This window comes from Macaca fascicularis, chromosome 16, assembly GCF_037993035.2.
Source record: "Macaca fascicularis isolate 582-1 chromosome 16, T2T-MFA8v1.1".
Classification (NCBI taxonomy): Eukaryota; Metazoa; Chordata; class Mammalia; order Primates; family Cercopithecidae; genus Macaca; species Macaca fascicularis.
In genome coordinates, this window is record NC_088390.1 from 87472675 (window position 1) to 87492252 (window position 19578).

The 19578-nt window shown below is 57.9% G+C and overlaps 1 protein-coding gene across 8 annotated transcripts in view; it reads left to right on the plus strand.

Moving 5' to 3' along the window:
• The window catches only part of BAIAP2 (BAR/IMD domain containing adaptor protein 2), a 78067-nt gene that overhangs the window by 19732 nt on the left and 38757 nt on the right, over positions 1-19578 (plus strand). For 6 of the 8 annotated variants that reach the window (XR_012426323.1, XR_010582160.2, XM_045375656.3 and 3 more), the window contains exon 3: positions 2272-2358. Coding sequence is in view for 4 of the 8 variants with exons in the window: in XM_045375656.3 (XP_045231591.1) it covers positions 2272-2358 (87 nt within the window). In the remaining 4 variants the exon portion in view is untranslated. Of the gene's footprint in view, positions 1-2271; positions 2359-14102; positions 15316-19578 lie in introns of those variants that run through there. The other 2 variants (XM_065532460.2, XM_074020860.1) reach the window with 1 other exon arrangement.

Genomic DNA, 19578 nt, shown 5'->3' on the forward strand with positions numbered 1-19578 from the left:
TCCCGGGGTTGCAGCCTGAGGGACCTACTCGTCAAAATTCTTAAGGAGAGTCTTTCCTCTAGCGGAAGTCTGCAGGGTGTTTTTTGTTTTTGTGTTTTGTTGTTGTTGTTGTTGTTTTGAAGACGGAGTCTCTTTCGGTCTCACACTGTCACCCAGGCTGGAGTGCAGTGGTGTGATCTCGGCTCACTGCAAGCTCCGCCTCCCGGGTTCACGCCATTCTCCTGACTCAGCCTCCCCAGTAGCTGGGACTACAGGCACCTGCCACCATGCCTGGCTAATTTTTTTGTAGTTTTAGTAAAGACAGGGTTTCACCATGTTAACCAGGATGGTCTTGATCTCCTGACCTCATGATCCGCCCACCTCAGCCTCCCAAAGTGCTAGGATTACAGTCATGAGCCTGGTCTGAGGCAGGGTTTTAATGACAGTGGAGATCCTTGGGCTATGGTAGTGACCCTGTCCCCCAGCTGGGAGCCTCTTGGACCAGGTAGTGGAAGTCGGCAGCAGAGCCTGTGGCCGCTCTGAGGGCTGGCGTGGCCTCCTGGTGGAAGTTGCACCTGGTTTGCTAGCCTGCGGTGCACCCCGGTGGTTGGGCAGCTTCGTGGGGATCCCGGGGAGAGCTGCCTTTGCCTCTGGTCTGAAATGTTGACGCTGGGAAGAGGCTCCTGAATCAGAGTAGGAAGGCTGAGGCCTGGCTCGAGGTGGGTGCAGAGGGCCTCCAACCATGGTGATCCCATGATCTCCAGGCACGGCACACGATGTCCAGATTCTCCAGGCCCAGCTAAGTTCCATGCCCTGTGAATGAGACCAGTTGTTCATCTCTTCCCAGCTGGGTCTGAATCTTGGGCATTACGATGGGAATCCAGGGTCCAGATGATCCCACCCTTGGAGATGGGGGCTGGTCTTGCACATTGCAGACTGACGATGGCTTCTTTTTCCCAGAGCCACTTGTCTGCAGGACACTTGGTGACCTCATCTATGGTAGTCTTTCACAGTCCTCACGGGGCTCTCTGAGGTGTGGATTTCTTCCCCGTCGTCCGCACGCAGGGAGGTGGTGTGGATGCCGCTTTCGGTGGCTTGCGGTGGGGGCCAGGGCCTGTGCTCCCCTCCTCTGGGTGAGCAGGCACTTCAGCCCTTTGATGCCACCAAGGCATGGGTTCCTTCTGAGCCTTTCTGCTCCTGCTTGGTTCCTCATGAGGGCGGCAGGGCTGAGTGCGGAGATTTAGAGCTTTACTTCCTCCTGTTTTTCGTGATGGCCTCGCAGGAATGAGCTCAGCTGTCCAGGCAGCACGGCCACCTTGGCCACAGCCAGTGGCCCTGGAGTCTCACTTCCGCTGTTTCGTTTTTCTTTTATTTGAGGCAGCCCACCTCCCCCGAGGCACAGCCCTTCATTCCTCTGCAGACGTAGTCTTGTGCCGCAGAACAAATTGTGCGCACTGAATTGAAAAGTACATAAATAAAATCTGATGAAGTGCCCAGTTATAGGCGCCTAAGTGGGTTGTGTAGAAAACGGATTAGAAATTGTAATTACGCTGCTCTCCAGGGCCCTGCCTCGCCCTTTCTGCAGCCTGGAGGTCGGGGTGGGGCTCCTTGTCAGGTGGAGGAGTTTGCCAGGCGCTCCCTGGAGTCCCTGTGGAGGAAGCCCAGGCTCTTCCCGGAGCCTGCTCCACCCCTGTGGCTGGGGAGGAGTTCAGCAAGCCCGAGCCCTTCACGCCCACTTCTGATTAGATCAGACTCTGCCTCGGAGTTGATGGGAGGCCCCTCAGGCGGCGGCAATACCAAGTGATGCTTGGTGGGCGTCCTGGTCTGAGACTGAAGCAATGGGAAATAGTTCTCCCACTCCAGGCTTGGCTTGGGGATCTGTGGGGAAATGGCTTCCTACTGCCCAGCTCTGCAGTTTCCTTGCCCGGGGTTGGTTCTTTGTCTCATGAAATACACTTAGTTAGTGCAGCACTCCCCGCCCGCCCCCACCCCGCCTGGTAGCACGTGATAGGAATCAGCACTCTGCAATTTGACTTGAGTAGCCCAGGGCCTGAACCGGTAAGCTGTGTTCTTACGAGTCAAGGGAGCTCTCATGATTGGGGTGAAACAAGAATATCAACAAGAGATGGGTTCTGTCCAACCCAGAAATCACAGCAAGCCGAATGTTCTCCCAGCTTGTCTGGGCAGGAGACGGGGCTGGCCTGTGCATGCGAAGACTGCCATGTTTTTGCTGGGGAAGAGTCTTGTCCGTGCCTCATGGAGGAAATAACTGCTCCCTTTTTTCTCTCCCAGGTGTGACGTACGCAGCCAAAGGCTACTTTGATGCCCTGGTGAAGATGGGGGAGCTGGCCAGCGAGAGCCAGGGCTCCAAAGAACTCGGTGAGACCCCGCCTGGCAGTCGCCTGATGCCCTCAGGCAGCTCTGGGGCCCTGTCCTATGTCTAGCCGCTTTTTGATTTGACATCAGGTTTTGCCTGTCAAATGGGAAAATATTTGTCACCCTGGGAGCTGCCTTGAGGGGCACATCCTGCTGAAAGTGGGCGGTGGGTCCCGTCCCCTGAGACGTGCAGCTTAGGGTGAGGATGAGCAGGCAAACCCATGTTTAAAGGTGCTCCCGGCAAATTGGAGTGGCTGACATGGGGTCTGTGTGCTTGGATGATGGGATTAGATGGCATGGGAATTCATTCCTGCTATTAAAATGAGTGAAAAAGGATACAAGCCCACGTGCGGTGTGGCCCTGAGGAAGACGCTCCAGCAGCGTGTCTGCTGGCTGACTGGCAGCTTACGTTATTGACGCTTTGTCTGTGTTTAGCAAATTTTCTGTGGTGGCTCCTACGACGTCTATGTCAAGGGACACAGGGCAAAACCTGGAAAGTCAGGGCCCGCGTGGTGGTGCTGCAGGCGTGGCTGAGGCGGAGTCCATGCTTCCACAGTCCCCTCACCTAGCTGGGTGGTGCTGAGGTCTCCTCTGCCCACCTGGGAGACCCCAGGCTGGCTGTGCCTGTGCTGACTTGCTGCTCCCAGAGCTTCCTCGACGCACGACGAAGCCTGAGTTGCTGGAGAAACCACTTGGATTCCTCTTCCCTCCAGTCATAGAGGACAGGCCGTGCTCGCTCTTGATTACCTCCCCGTGGCCGCCGATCTGGGAGGTGGTCTGCAGGTCTGGAGACCCTCGGATGGGGAAGCGTCAGTGGGACTGGCCCTGGTCCCTTTTTTCTACTTTTCTTTTTGGGGACTGATAGCCCCCTTGACTGACAGAGGCCCTGGATGTGTCGGCAGGCGGTGGGTTGGGGGGTCCTGGGTTGCTCTGTGTCAATTCCAGCTCCCAGAAGAGGCTCCATCTCCCTAATGCTGAGGCGGTGGGGCCGGGATCCCGGGAACCAGCTTTGCCTGCCCAGGCTCCGTTCTCTCCAGTTCGCTCTCAAAGTCCTGCGTGCTTAGCAGCCCCTGTGGCCCCTCATTGGAGCCCCCTCCCCCCACCATGCCATTCCCTTGGGCAGGCGCGCTGGGATGTTTGCTGCAGGTCTGGTGATTGCTGGGAGTTTCTTTTTTCTTTTCTTTTCTTTTTTTTTTGAAATGGAGTCTCACTCTGTCACCCAGGTCGGAGTGCAGCGGCACGATCTCAGCTCACTGCAATTTCTGCACCCTGAGTTCAAGCGATTCTCCTGCCTCAGCCTCCTGAGTAATTGGGACTACAGGTGCCTGCCATTGCGCCCGGCTTTTTTTTTTTTTTTTTTTTTTTTTAGTAGAGACGGGATTTCACCATCTTGGCTAGGCTGGTCTTGAACTCCTGACCTTGTGATCCACCCGCCTTGGCTTCCCAAAGTGCTGGGATTACGCTGGGAGTTCCTTGAGGCACCGCTGTGTTGACAGACTGGGGAGGAGAGGAGGAGGCACTCTGGGCGGGGTTGCCGGGCCTCCACAGACTCAGCCTGGAGGGTGAGGTGTGAGATGCATGGCGTTAGGGCGGTGGAGGCCGAGACTCCAGTGCAACCAACAGCAGCGTGCTCTGGAGCTCCCGGGCGCAAGCCCAGGCCTTCAGGGTTTGGAGAAGGGCAGAAGCAGTGGGTGTCTGTGAAACGGGCGTTTTCTTTTTCTTTAGAGACAGGGTCTTGCTCTGTCGCCCAGGCTGGAATGCAGTAGCACGATCACGGCTCACTGTGGCCTTGAACTTATGGGCTCAAGTGATCCTCCTGCCTCAGCTTCCCTAGTAGCTGGGACCACAGACACGCGCCGCCACACCCAGCTACTGTTTTATTTTTGATTTTTTAGAGGTAAGGTCTCACTATGTTGCCCAGGCTGGTCTTAAGCTCCTGAGCTCAAGTGATCCTGCCACCTCAGCCTCCTAGAGTGCCGGGATGATAGGCGTGAGCCACCGCTCCTGGCCGAGTCATTGTCTTACCATCATTAACCGTTTGTTGGGAGATGAGCTGGAGGACCAGGTGCCTTCCTCCCTTGGTCGCATGAGGGTCTGCCTGTGGGGAACTCCAGGCTTTTGTGGCCCACAGTGAGGGGTGGGTATGTCCAAAACGGTGGGATTCCAGAACTTCCTGTTGGCAGAGTCCCTGGTGGTTGACTACAAGAAGGTGCTGAACCCACATGGGCACGAGGAGGAGAAGGGAAGCTTCAGGAGGAGAGGGAGACGTGAGGACTCTTACTTGGATCAGGGAGCGTCCGTCTACCTGTGGCCTTGTGGAATCTCTCCCAGGGCTCTTCCTGGAGTGTGGAGCCCCGCTGTCCGTCTGCAGAGGCCCGCCACATGCCCGCCTGGCTCTGGAGTCAGGTTTTTTTCCTGGTAGCAGCTTTACTGACACAGTTCACATGCCATACAGTTACCCCATTAGAGCGTACAGTTGTGTGGCTTAGTGTATTTGCAGTGTGCACCTATTATCCCTGTCTAACTCCAAAGCGTTTTTATCACCGCAAAGCGTTTTTAGCACCCCCAAAAGAAACCCCGTACCCCTTAAGCAGTCCCTCCCTCATCCCCACACTCCCAGCCCGTGGCAGCCATGCCACCGCGTCTCTCTCTGGACTGGCCCGTTCTGGACATTTCATATTAATGGAGGCATACAGCGTGTGACCTTCTGCGTCTGACCCTTTTCCCTGAGCGCGTGTTTACCGTCCGTCTGTGCTGTAGCCCGTGTCAGGGCCTTATTCCTGTTTGTGGCTGAACAATGAGCCATGGCATGGGCGGACCCATTTCATGTGTCTGGGGTTACTGTCACCTTTCAGCAGCTGTGAGCCTGTTTTCATCTCTCCTGTGCATGCACCGAAACTGGACTTGCCGGGTCAGATGGCTGGGAGTTGAGTTTTTATGAAAGCAACACATCCGTATTTGAAACAAAGTTGGCCCCTTCCCACCCTCCTAGGGTGCCCAAGTCCTGCAGCGCAGCCGGCCGCGTGTTTAAGAGGGCAGGTTTATGCCACTCCCCCCTCCTCCTCCTCCCCCTCATCCCCCTCCCCCTGCCCCCGCCACTCCCCCTCCCCGCCCCCCTCTTTAAAAGTTTAGACAGGGCCAGGCATGGTGACTCATGCCTGTAATCCTAGCACTTTGGGAGGCCGAGGCAAGTGGATTGCCTGAGCTCAGGAGTTCGAGACCAGCCTGGGCAACATGGGGAAACCTCGTCTCTACTAAAATACAAAATATTAGCCAGGCGTGATGGCACGCGCCTGTAATCCCAGCTATTAGGGAGGCTGAGACAGGAGAATTGCTTGAACCTGGGAGGCAGAGGTTGCAGTGAGCTAAGATCGTGCCATTGCACTCCAGCCTAGGCGACAGAGCGAGACTGTCTCAAAAAAAAAAAACTTTAGACATCATCAAACAGATTCTTATTACAGAAGATATGGACTTAGCCTTTTTATGCTATCCCTTGTCCCACCCAGTATAATTATCACAATATTTGTTTAAACTCACGTACGGTATTATCTGATGATATTAATTCTTTTCATGGCTAAGGCAGACACTGTATTACGATGACTCTACAACTTCATTGAGGTATCTGAGTGTCCAGTGTGATGAGTTTTGACGTATGTATACCTGTGAAGCTGTGGCCACAGTCACCACAGTGAACTTAGTCTGTCTCTCCCAGAGTCCTTGGGCCCCCCCCCCCCAATCTCCAGGCAACCACTGATCCGCTTTCTGTCACTGTAATTTAGTGTGCATTTGCTAGAGTTTTACATAAATGGAACCATACGGCATGTCTTCTTTTGTCCGGCTTCCTTGGGTGTGTGTGGTTATTCTGAGCCGCGTTGCTGCGGCACACGTCAGGAATTTGTTGCATTTCATAGCTTGCAGGGTCCTGTTGTGCGAAAGTGCCACGGTTCGGTCGTACCCTCACCTGTTGACGGACACCTGGGTGGTTTTAGTTTGGGGCATTCCCAAGTTTGCATTTCCTTCATTAACTGATGTCGTGGAGCATCTTTTTGTGTTTTGTTCATCTCTCGTGGTGAAGTGTGTGTTAGAATCTTCCCCCTTTGTTCCACTTGGGCGTTTGTCTTCTTTAGTTATAAAAGTTCTCTGTATACTCTAGATGGAAGTCCCTTGCCAGGAATCTAGTTTGCACATATTTGATTCCAGTCTGGTGGGCCTTTCCTTTTTGTAATAGTGGTTTTAGTTTTTTTTTTTTTTTTTTTTTTGAGACGGAGTCTCGCTGTGTCTCCCAGGCTGGAGTGCAGTGGCGTGATCTCGGCTCACTGCAAGCTCCGCCTCCCGGGTTCACGCCATTCTCCCGCCTCAGCCTCCCAAGTAGCTGAGACTACAGGCGCCCGCCACCGCGCCCGGCTAGTTTTTTGTATTTTTAGTAGAGACGGGGTTTCACCGTGTTCGCCAGGATAGTCTCGATCTCCTGACCTCGTGATCCACCCGCCTCGGCCTCCCAAAGTGCTGGGATTACAGGCTTGAGCCACCGCGCCCGGCCGGTTTTAGTTTTTTTGAGAGCGAATCTCACTCTGTCACCCAGGCTGGTGTGCAGTGGTGCGATCTCGGCTCACTGCAACCTCTGCCTCCCAGGTTCAAGCGATTCTCCTGCCTCAGCCTCCTAAGTAGCTGGGATTACAGGCACCCACCACCACGCCCGACTAATTTTTGTATTTTTAGTAGAGACGGGATTTCACCATGTTGTCCAGGCTGTTCTCGAACTCCTGCCTTCAAGTGATCCTCCTGCCTTAGCCTCCCAAAGCGCTGGGATTATAGGCATGAGCCACTGCACCCAGCTCTGTAATAGTGTTTTTAGGACAAAAGTATTTAATTTTAATGAAGTACAATGGACTGATTTTTTTTTTTTTTTTTTGGTATTACCATTTTTTTGGTATTGCAGGTCATGGAATTTTGTTATTACGGCTCTGTGATATTTATTATGACGCCTTTGCTTTTCTGGAGTTAATAATGGCCTCGCTTCTTGGTTTGCTTTGTTTTCAATGCACCCTCACGAATTTCTCCCCAAAGCCTCAGCCACACCCTTGCGCTGGCTTTGCTGTTGGCTGGGAGGTCAGTCTCTGTCTCTTCTCCTTTTGGAGCCGCCCTGCTCCCTCCTGGGCTGCTGGGCTGTGCGGAGGCAGCTTCTCCTCCTCCCGGGTCAGAGCCCCGTGTTCTCCGGGTCCTGTGTCTTTTCTTTTCCTGTACTCCCACCATTCGGGGAATTGTCTTTCTCTTTCTTTCTTTCTTTCTTTTTTGTTGTTAGGTTTCTGAGTAGGTGAATGGGGAATGCGTTTGAGCCAGTGTGTGTCTGCCATTGTCTCTGCCTGGCGCTGGTGGCTTAACTGGTTTGGAGTTGGGGGAGGGAGACGCCCCGTGTTCAGAGGCAGGGCCTCACACCGTCCTCTTCCAGCTCTACCACTGCTGTGTTCAGGGCCATCTTGGTGCTGATTTTATGTGAGTGTTACTTTTCCCCCCACTGCAGGCTCTGGAGATGTTTGTGCTGGGGTGTCAGGAATTTCCTGAAGGTATAGTTCCTGTGGTGGAGGGTCCTGAGAGGCTCGTGAACAGCATCACCCCATGATTGGGAGTGGTGTGCAGCCTCTGGGGGCCACAGGAGCAGGGACCTGGGCAAGGACTGCGGGGGTTAAGAGGAGGGGCGAAGGAGAGGGGCAAAGGGTATGTCCAAATGTGTGAGGTGTGAGGTGGACAGAAACAAGAGGCTTTTGCAGAAATATGAAAGGTCTGGAACGTGTGAGGGGATGAGGCTGGGAGGGGGGCAGGGCTTTGAGGAGCCCAGGGCCTTGTTGAGATTCCAGGCTTGGTGCCACAGGAAGATGGATTTGTGCAACCTGCCTTTCTCACTGCGTCTTAGGTCCCTCTGTGTTCTTGCCACACGCAGATACATTCGTTTTCACTGCTGTAGAATATTCCATGTACGTGTAACAGTTTCTTTGTCCTCCTCCATGAGTCATTGAGTTACCCCCGGTGAGTTTTTCTAGATGAGCTACTCCGAGGGGCCTTGAGGCTGAGCTCTCCTGCGGGATGAATTCCACAAGGCCCCGTGGGGTTGTGCGGCAGCCAGTTGTGCGATAAGTGAAGGAGGCGTGCGTCTTACTCCCCGGGCCGGGGCCTCCGCGGTTCCTCTGGCAGTTTTTGCTTTCTGTGTTTGCAGGCTGTGTTATTAAGCGCGTGTGTGTGGGTGTGCCTTCTTGATGAGCTGAGCCCTGTTACCGTGTGGTGGCTCGCTCTGGCCCGAAACAGTCTTATTTTTGGTTTGGTGTTGAGTTTGTTTCCTGTTCTTCCTCTTCAGCCGGGGACGTTGCTCATTTCTGGTCACCTTCTCTTCCAACTGTCCTTGTTGCCCCGGGATAGGAGGATGGAAGGTACTGTCCCTGCTGTCTGGGAATGAGCCAGGCCATCAGTGGGTGGAGCCCCTCCCAGGGAGGCAGAGCACTGGTCTGTGCTGGGGTGGAGGTGCTCGACTCAGATCAGCCCTTGCTTGGCCGGGAGGTGTTTTTCAGTGATTTGGTCTTGATACCCGGCCGAGCAGGGCCCCAGCCTGTCCTCTCTTTGCTGGTCTCCCACCCAGGCCTCTCTGGGTGTGGCCTTGTGGCCGTGTGGGGCCAGGGTTGCCACGCAAGCAGTGGTGCCAACCCTGGCTGCCCTCCTTCCTCCTCATTCCTTCCCGCTTTCATTCTTCCATTCTTCCCACCTTTTCTTTCCCATGTGGCACCTACTCTACTCACAGGGCAGTCTGCCTTTAGTCCTGTGGGTCTCTCTGTACCCACAGCTCTGGGCTGGCGCCACCCACAGCCAGGGAGGTGGCCTCGGGCTATGTAGCCCTCATGGGGAGGTCCTGTCTTCAGGCCCGTCAGGATGACGGAGGATTCGGCTGCACTGAACCCCGGCTAATCACTTGGGTGATGCTGCCCGCCCCCCCTTTCCCTGCAGAGCCCTGCGCTCTGTTCTTCCTGGGAAGAGTGAGGGTCCCGGCGGCACCCGTCACTGTGGCCAGGAGTGCTGCTCTGAGGGGAAGAGTGAGGGTCCCGGCGGCACCCGTCACTGTGGCCAGGAGTGCTGCTCTGAGGGGAAGAGTGAGGGTCCCGGCGGCACCCGTCACTGTGGCCAGGAGTGCTGCTCTGAGGGGAAGAGTGAGGGTCCCGGCGGCACCCGTCACTGTGGCCAAGAGTGCTGCTCTGAGTGAGCCTCAGGTCTCCGGAACAGGGAGCCAGCCTTGGCCTGCGGGAGCTTTTGTGCTTCTGAACCAGAGCCTGGCCCGGGGGGTGAAATCCCAGAGAGTCCTTTTTTGCTTTAAATGAGCAGCTGGGGCTGCCCCTTTGTTCTCTCTCCTTCTGGAATGAGCAGTGGCTGGGTCAGAGCCGGCCTTTGGTGCCGTGGGTCTTTGTGTACCTGCGGCTCTGGCCGCACGGCGCACAGCTGGGGAGGCAGCCTCGGGCTTTGTGGCCTGCAGACCTCACAGAGGGAAGGGCCTCCGGTCTTCAGTCAGAGGTGGTTTTCCCTGCAGTGAGAGAGTTTCTGCAGTTAACTCTCAGGGCTTTGCTTTGATATGGAAGTGCTTAGTCAGGGAATGGAGTGGCAGCTCCAAGTTCCGGAAGCTTCTCACAGCCCTTCTAATCCCCTAGCCGGCAGCCACCCACACTCGGCTGTCTGCTGGGTGACTGGTTTTCCAGTGCCCGCCATGGTGCTTCTGCTTTCCAGCTCCAGCAGGTGTAATTCCGGGGCACGCCCGCCGCGCTCACAGCCCCTGACCCAGTGCCCAGGTTAGACTTTTCCCAGGGGCATCGGGTTAGACTTTTCCCAGGGGCGTCTGCTCCTGGTCCTCTGGGGTTTTGTGTTTGGGTTGACTGGCAGCTCGGGGAGATTGAAGTGGCCAACTGGATCTGAGTCCCGTAGGCCAATCCCTGTGGCCCAGGAGCAAGCCTGGCAGAGGTGACCCGAGGGAGGGCAGGCCCAGCCTGGTCACAGAAGCAGTGCTGTGCGCGTCCCAGCCCCCTGCAGGGGCCCAGGGTCCTGAGCTGAGAGCCTCAGGAATCTGGGGAATTTGCTAAGATGTGTGAGTGGCTCCTCCTCCTCTGTTTCAGGCCCCTCCGTGGTGGCTGGCACCACCAGGGGCTGGTGTGGAGACCCAAGGGCGGAGGGCAGGGCAGGTGCTTCCCATGCCGCTGGGCCGTAGGGGTGCCTGGGTTGACGTGGCACTGGTTCTTTCTGCGGGTGGAGGGCAGCTGTCCAGTCTGCCTCACCAACAGCTGTGGTTTGCAGTGCCCCGGCACTGCACTCCTGAGCACGCCCCTCCACCCACTGCTGCTGGCAGCCGCCTGTGGCCCAGGCCCTCTGGCTCCCCCACCCGAGGTTGGAGTGCACAGAGCTGGGTTGAGCCTGAGCCTATGCTGGCCAACGGAGGAGGCAGATGGGGGGAGCAGGCCAGAATCCCAGTGACCTGGGGTCCTGGTGCAGTGTACACACCTGGGCAGGTGACTCTAGCACTGTTTGCCAGAACCCTCTGTATGGAGAGAGGGTCACGTAGCTGCCCTTTGGCCTGGCTTTGTAGGGAGGCTAATGTCGAATCACCCTGTAGAGTGTTGTCGGCTCTTGAGGACGGTGCCACATCTGTAGTGAGGGGGGCTGTCATTGCAGTGAGCGGGGCCACACCCTCCCCAGGAGAGAGCACTGCACTTCGTGTGGCCAGACCCACACGTCCAGCCTGCCTCTGTCTGTGTGGTCAGAGGCACGTGTCCAGCCTGTCTGTCTGGGGCCCTGGGCCTGTTGTGTTTCTTGTCCGAATGCTCTGTGGCCCTGCCATGGAACACCTGAGCCAGGCTGTCTCGCTCAGCCCTTGCCCATCTCTGGAGGCCTCTGGTCTGTTTTTGTCCTTTGAAGAGGCCGCTGTGTACCCGCTGGTGCCCACAGCATGCTTGTTTGTGATCACAGGGCGTGTGTGTACCTGCTGAGTGCACTGGGCCTATGCTCTGCCATCTGCCCGGCATCCCCGGGTGCCCGGGAGAGTGGCAGGAGCTCCCTGTTGGGCCAGCCTCGGAATGAGGATGTTAGCTGGCGGGCGGCATTGTCCCTGCCTGAAACTGTGGGCTGGATTTAGTCACTGAGTCACTGAATTAAGGTGTGGTCTGGAAACTTCCTGTAGCTGTTGGCTGCAGTGCACACCTCGCTGCCCAGAGTGAGGCGGGTGTTCTCAGTGCCCGCTGGGAGAGCTGGGGCCTGCGGCTCCCACGGGTCAGGTGCCCCTCCTGTGCCCGCAGGTGTCAGCCTCTCTCTCAGAGGCATGGAGTGGCTCCCTCCGTGTGTGCAGCATCTCTGTCTCTCTGAAACATGGGGGCCTGTGCAGAAGAGAACGTCCTTGGTCATGTGAACCCCAAGGGGCCTTTGGGGCTGTCTCCAGTGGCTCCCGTTGGCCAAAGTGTCACTCACCTGGTAGGGCCTCCTGCTCTCCGTGAGACCAAGCAGCTTGTCCGGCTTTGTCACGGCCCCTCTGGGCTCAGGCGGCTCCGTGCACAGTGCACCCAGGAGCCCAACCTTGCTCCAACCTGCCTGTACCTCCCTCACGCCACACTATTCCTCCCTCCTTACAGTAGGACACGGGCAAGGGTGCTCCAGAGACAGCCACCCGAAGAAGCCACCAGGGTACTTGGGGAGGACTCTGCCCTGGGCCCTGCCTCCCGCCCCATGGGGATCGTTCAGGGCCCACCCTGCCCCAACCGCCTGTTCGCAGAGGCAGGCGCATGCTCCTGCTTAACTCTGTGGGGACCCACCAGCGCCTGAGCGGGGGAAGGGGCCGGGGGGGCCTTGTTCTCTTCTGGCTGCAGCTAGGGGTGGCCCAGCCCTGCCTGCCTACTGACAGCTTTGCGGTGCAGGCTCAGCTCTTCGGGGAGATTAGCAGCCGTCCTGATTGGATTGGCTGTGTTGCAGCCTCGGCAGCCAAGTGTGGGCCCCTGGTCTGGCTGCTCGTGGTTTGATCCTGAGCCGTTTCCTGCTGGTGATCAGTAGCTCCGAGCGTGGCCGGCAGAGGGGCTGCTGGAGTCTCACTCAGCGAGAGGCTCTGAGGCCCGGCTGGGTGTCCTCTGCTGGCGTTGCTGCTGCTCTCTTTGGCCCAGCATCACAGCGGGGAGGCACCTTTCCTCCCTGAGCACTCACGCCACAGCGTCAGGCCTCAGCCGGCCAGAATAGGGAGGACAGCTGGCCTCTCCCCTGCGATGCTGGGGCCGCCCGTCCCCCAGGTGAGGCACAGCTGATGGCACCTGCCATCCCTTGGTGCTGTCACCAGTGCTCCCTAGGGAGGGAAAGAGAGGAGCCGCTCAGCCTTCCTCCTCAAGCCAGGAGCTGCTGAGGTGCTGGCCGCCTCCGATGGGGCCCCACAGAGTGTTGGCCACAGGCCGAGGGCCCTGGGGGCACAGGTGCTGGCCCTGGAGCGTCCGTGGGCAGATGTCTGCATCTCTGGGGTCCTGTGGGACGTGGGTCCCGTGCACTTTGGGTGGTGCCAGTTGGCGGAAGCGTGGGCATGTCAGGCCTGACAGACACTGGTCACAGCCACCCAGGGAGATGACGGCTGGCGCTCTCAGGGCGGCCTCTGCTCCTGTTTGCATCTGGTAGGGTTTGGAGCCAGTCAGTGGTTGGGAAACTCCCAGCAGCGATGTTCCCCCTTGGACAATAATCAGGGAGCACAAATAGGCGAGGCTGGTTAGGAGCAGGCCACGCTCACAGCATTGGTCTTCCCCACGGACATGCGTGAGGAACTGGAGGTCTGAATGGCTTCTGTCCCCTGCAGAGCAGCTGTCAGAGAGGGTCTGTCCCCAGAGGCCAGGACCCTGGTCAGTGCCATCCGGATCACAGGTGTTCTTTTGGCCCCAGGTGTAGGAGGGCAGCGGTGCAGGGTCCACACCAGAAGCCGCTCTTGAATCCTCGACCCCCAGGATCAGTGTGAGACAAAGCCCAGGACCTAGGGAGGACCCCACAGTCAGCAGCCTCAGAGACAGAGCCAGGACCGGAGCCCATCTCAGGGGGCTCCACTCTTGTGTCCCCTGTCCCCGCTTCCCTGCCCTGAGGACGGTGCCCCCAAGTCTGGTACTGCAGAGAAGGCCACCTCGATGGCCCCTTGGTTGTGGCTACTGGAGGGCCTGGGGGACTCCAGTTCTGCGGAGGGGTCTTTCTCAGGTTGGGGGGCCATATCTGGTTGCCAGTGCCTCCGTCCAGCCTTGAGTTCTGTGCTGTGGGAGGCATCAGTGGGTTCCCTTGTCCACAGTCTGTGACCATTGTCCCAGACGTGCTCCTGCATGCCCACTGCTGAACTCCAGCTGTTCCAGGCTCCGCCACTCCCCAGTCACACATTCGACAACTTGTCCGGCACTGGGCCCCGTAGAAACAGCCAGGACAGGGTCTCAGCAGCCCTGGGGTGGTCCTGGCGGCAGGGGCTGGGCTAAGAAGGATGCGCTGGGCCCTCCGGCTGTCCCTGCTGTGCTTGTTTATTTAAATGTCTGAAGGGCAAACGGCAGAACATCACCTTCTGGTAGCTCTGAATGGTGGGTCCGCGGGCGTTTGTGAGAGTCGCCTTCGTACAGTTTATACATTGGAAGCATTTTTGTAATTGTTAGCAGTAGTCACGTGCAGGCGGTTGCATCACCGCAGGGCTGACTGGACTGTGTCCCGGGCAGAGACTGAACACGTGCACGCACCCAACCAGAGCACACACGCGGGCACGGAGACACACGCGTGCACAGATAGTCCTAGGTCCAAGTACCGAGGGGCGGCGCTCATGCCGCCCCATGGAGTGCTGGAGGGGTGACAGGGAGACTGGCCCCTGGTAAGGTGGTCAGAGAGACTGGGGAGCGGTCCACGGGGCGGCCCTCTGAACTGCCCACCTGGCTTCTCGGCAGCCCCTGCTCATGGCCATGGGACTCTGTGGGCAGCTGGGGTCCAGGGCTGGCTTCAAGGACGCCTGGTGGGAGTTCTCGAGTCTGTTCCCTGCCTCTGCAGTGGCCCCTTCCTTTTCGGGAGGTGCAGTCTGCGAGGCCCCTGGAAAAGCCTAGGTGGGGGGCACGGTTCCCCGTCCATGGCAGCTCCCTCTGCCCACTCGGGGTACCCCCCCCCGGGGCTGTCCACTCACGAGCTTCCTCTGGCCAGCACGTTTCTGGGCAAGGTTCAGTTCCCCTCCCAGCCTTTCTGTTTTCCCCGGACCTGTGGGAGCCGTGCCTAGGGCACGTTGGGAGGATGCCGTACCGTGGGACCTGAACAGGCAGCGGAGGTGGCCGGGTCTTTGGAGGTGCACTTGTTGTACCCAGGAAGATTGGAGAGTTTTTTGTTTTCTTGTTTTGGTTCTTTTTTTTTTTTTTTTTGGCGGTGGTGGTTTTTGTTTATTCTCCTTTTTGGAGACAAAGTCTCCGTCACTCAGGCTGGAGTGCGGGGGCACAGTCACATAGCTCATTGCAGCCACCTGGCCTCAAGTGATCCTCCCACTTCAGCTTCTGAGGACCCAGGACTACGGGTGTGTGCTGCCACGCCTGTATAATTTTTAAACTTTTTATAGAGACAAGATCTCGCTTTGTTGCCCAGGCTGGTCTTGAACTCCTGCACTCAAGCGATCCTCCTGTCTCGGCCTCCCAAAGTGCTGGGATTACAGGTGTGAGCCACCGTGCCCGGCCAGAAGTTGGTTTTGAAAGGCACATTTGCCCATGAAGAAAGGAGCAGGCTCTGCTCCAAGCTGTGGCCTGGGTCTGCCCTCCACGCTGAGCGGACGTCCAGGCAGCCTCCGGGCTGGGCATTGAGTGTACTCTGCCGGGAAACCTGGATCGCTCGTGGCCAAAAGAGAGGTGGAAACGTGGAAACTCCTCTGCCCCATCAGACCTTAAATCTCCGTGCGGACAAGGAGGAGAAGGCGCTTTGAAGGGAGGAGAGGTAGGGAGCGGTGCTGCAGAAGAGTTCCTGGTGGACGCGGGGCAGGAGGCGGCCCCGGCGCGCCTTTCCCCCTGCAGCTGTGGGAGCTGGGCTCGGCCTGGTCTCTCAACTCATGGAGAGAAGGTGTCAGGTCAGCTCAGCCCCCGCAGAACCTTGTCTCCATTCCTGTGTGTCACGTAGGGGCCCTCTGCAGCCCCCATTCCAGCCGCCCTGGGTGGATGGCTACTGACCCTGGAGCCCCCCGCCTGCCTGGGACGCTGGGAGCGTGTGAGCAGATTCAGCGCCAGAGGCCCGGGCAGGCCTGAGAGTCCTTGATCCCAGTGTGATGGTGCATTGCTCGTCCAGGGCCCATCCTCGGAGCCGGTGATTTGGAGTGGTGGCTCAGGACAATGGGGGTGGGTGACGGAGGGCAGCCTTGGCCTCTGCTCTCCCTCCACCCCCCATCCAAGATCTGAATGCTGACCCAGCCTTGACACCAAGGTGGCTCTTTGGACTTGCTTGGTTTCCGAACTGTGTGTGGGGAAGCAGCGTCGGCTACCGTCATCACCATGGCAACACAGGCATTGATTTTTTTCCGTTGGTTACTCCCGGCCACATTCCGTTTTTGCCTTTTTTGTAGATGGGAGAAGAACTCTACTTCTCCCAAGGAGAAGCTGGTGGCTGGAGGGCAGCAGAGAGAAGGGGCGGGAGCAGGAGCCACCCCCGAGGTGGCATCCCTGGGCTCTGGGTCAGCACTGGATCTGGTCCTGTGGCCCCTCTGGGGGCTCTGACAGCAAGCTGTCCTGTCAGCCCCCGGCCTGTCCTTCCCCGTGATGAGCGCGCTCTGTTCGAGCCCTGCCCAGGTGGGTGGTGATGAGCTCTCGAGGTGCCTTTGGGCTCCAGCAGCCACGAGGATATTTGAGCGTTGTGGATATCTACTTGAGAAGGCTCCGGAAGGTGATGCATGCTCGCGGCCAGGTTGGAGCAGCTGACCTCTCACACAGAGCCCCTGAAGCAACAGATATACCCAGGAAACGAGTGTTTCTGTGCCCTCGGTATCCGCTGGCCAAAAACAGCACGCTGACCACTCGGTAGCAGCGCCCATCACGTCCCTGAGCCTCTGTTTCAGGGACCCAAGTCCCGCTCCCGGAAGACTCACAGCGAGGGTCAGATGCCTTCTCTGCACCCTCCCATGCCCCCGCGAGCTGTTCTGGCTCCCACACTGCCATCCGAGCTCTGTCCAGGAGGCAGCCAAGAATTGGAGCAGTTCCCACGCCAAGTAGGGCCTAGTGGGCGGCCTGTTCCCTCCTCCAGTGCGGCACACACAGGCGCCGTAGCATGCAGGTCTATGCCTGTGCAGTCTGGGGCATCTTGTTACATTTCCTTGCTGCCCTCCCCCCGTCTCTTCCGTGATCTTGCCCACCCCTCCCCCTCTGCTTCCGCCACCCCAGCCCTCCCAGTCTCCTAGTCTCCTGGGCCAGCATTATGGCTGTGCTGCTCCTGTTGCTTCTCCGTCAGCGCGCCCAGGCAGGCTGGCGTTCCCTGTGGGCTGTGGCTGCCATGCCCTCCCCAGCTGGCTCCAGCCCTCTGAAGCTCGAGGAGGGTGGGCTGGGTCACCTGCATTCCACCTGCCCGAGGGCTGCCACTCCCTTTTCCCAGATGGCTGGAATGCCCCAGGGCAGAGACCTCCTCAGGCTCCACCTCGGTCCACAACAATGTTCCTTGATTCCCTCCAGCTTCCTGCTCCTTCGGCTCCTCCTGCACAGCCTGGCCTGACTCATGTAATCAGGGAACAAGAGGAGCTGTCCTCGGCGTCCCTATGTCCATGCCTCGTGGCCACCTGAGCACTTCTCAGGGTCCAGTGGAAAACTCTCCTGCCCAGTTTGACGCCCACACTCGTCAGTTTCACCTTGGTGCCAAGAGCAGAGGCTCTGCTCTGGGCCCCACTTGGGCCACAGCCTCCCAGCCGTCTCCTCATCCCCACCCTGGACTGGCATTTCCTGAATTCCTGGCCCCTGTCCGAGAAGGAGGCTGCCTTCCTGGGAGAGCTGTGGCTGGTGCCGACCCAGGTCCGTGGGCTCTTCCACCTTTGCAGACACCTGAGCCCAGAGGCCCCTCCTCCCGCTCTGAGCACAGGCGGGCGGATGCTGTCTGGCAGCCTCTGCCTTTCTTTCGTTTTTCCTGACCTCTTCACCCAGCATGCTCTGCTTAGAGGTGGGTGTATGAGAAGGGACCATGGGTGTTGGGGTGGGGCTGTCTGCTGTTGGCAGGTGAATGTACCCCCAGTCCTTGCCCTGGGGCCAGGCTGTCCTGTGGGCCTCACGGACCCAGTTATCTGTGGTCATGAGCCTGCACCTTACTGATTTAATCCCAGGTGTCAGGTACGAACATGCACGCTTCCCTGATGAGAAAGTGGCATCTGGCCTGGAGTCCCTTCCCACAGCCCTGAGTATTGGGCGCCTGTCACCTCCAGGACATCCCCCAGCCAACAGATAGGTGGCAGGTGGAGGGTTCCTGCAATGGGGCCCTGGTGGCCCCAGTGGGTTGAAGCTCCCTTCATAGGTGGCATGGGGCCTTCCATCCCCATAACCCTCCAGTGGCCCCTCCCCGTTTCAGGGCTCAGCACCCCTGCTTCTCAGAGATCGAAGCCGCCATCTTGGACCTTCCCCACCGCTGCGTCCCAGCCTCCTGTGCAGTCTCTTGGTTACCCAGGAGTTTAGAGCTTTTACCACCTGGGGTGCCTTTCAGATCCTCCGACCTCTTGGTTTGTAGGAGCACCAGGCCAGGATGGGGAGGTGGAGGCTGTGCTGTTCGCCTCACCCTGGGCTCAGCCAGGGCTGCCGACCTTCTTCATGGGAGCAATCACCAGGCCCGTCTCCTCGGGCCGTGTTTTGGTAGAAATGATCTTTTAACTGGCAAAGCGGAGTGTTAGCTGAAATCATCATGACATGGCTGTTTATGCTCCATTTGGGATTCGGAGTCGAGCATTTGGGGACCCTCGGGCAGGGTCTGAGCTGCTGTTTGCCCTCACAGATGAGGATGAGGGTCTGCACAGATCTGCCTGCAACACCAGCCTGCAAGCATCCGAGGCCCAGGCTCCCACCTCCCCCAGTCTTTTTCACTGTGTCTGAGATTCACGCTCTCTCTCAGCCTCTTGTCATTCGCAGACTGTAAGAACATGTTGTATTTTCTGGAGTAAGAAAAGTCTCAAATCTTTAAAATGCCACTGTTGTGAAAGCCGAAGTGCGAGGGGCTCTTCTAGGTTAAAGGACTGAAGACGCCCAGAACCCCAGAGGAAGGGTGAGAGTCCTCCGGGCGCTGGCAGGCGCCAGTTCCTCGTCACTCACAGTGAAGCCCGTGTGTGACTTGTCTCAAGTGCTGATGGAGCCGTCTTCCAGGAGGTGGAATGCTGATTTGTTTTCCTAAAATGAGAGAGACTAAAGCCACGTGCCAACCCAACACAGCAGGGCCCTCGATGAGACCCTGGATCAGGGAGGAGCTTGTCAGTGGCATCATCGGGCCATTCGGGAGCATGGTGTGTGCTGATTAGAAGAGGGTGCGTCTGTGGTAACCTTCCTGTGTGTCAGAACGGAGGCGTGATGAGGAGGCAGAAGGTCCTTGCTCTTAGGACACAGCTGGAGTATTGGGGGCAGGGGCAGCATCACATTGATGTCTGCAGTTGAGTCTCAAGGGGCTGAAAAAAAGTGCCTGTGTCTGTGTGTGTGCACAGATGCGTGTGAGTGCCTGTGTGTGCACGGGTGCGTGTGGGTGCCTGTGTGCGCGAACACGGATGTGAGTGCCTGTGTGTGTGCGAACACGGATGTGTGTGAGTGCCTGTGTGTCTGTGTGCATGGGTGCATGTGGGTGCCTGTGTGTGCATGCACGGATGTGTGTGAGTGCCTGTGCATGTACCTATACATCGCAGAAAGAGTGTTGAAGCCATTGTGGCAAAGCGCGCCACCAGGGAACCTCAGCAAAGTGAATGGGTGTTTGCTGTACTCTTCCTGCAACTTCTCTCCAGGTTGGAAAGGTTGGGCTGGGAGAAGAAGAATGTAGTTCTGTCGTCTTCTAAACCGCAGGGAAGAATGGGCTTGGCAGAGCCATGACTGACAGTGCTTCCTGTCTCCTTCACCTTCCCACTGTGTTGAGCCAGAGCCATTCGTGGGAACCCCTGGGTGTGGTTGTGAAGCCGGCCTCGGCTCAGCTCACCCGCAGAGCCGTCTCCAGCCACATTCATTCCAGCTGTGCCCGTGTTTGGCGTTGGGGGAAACTTCCTGGTGCCTG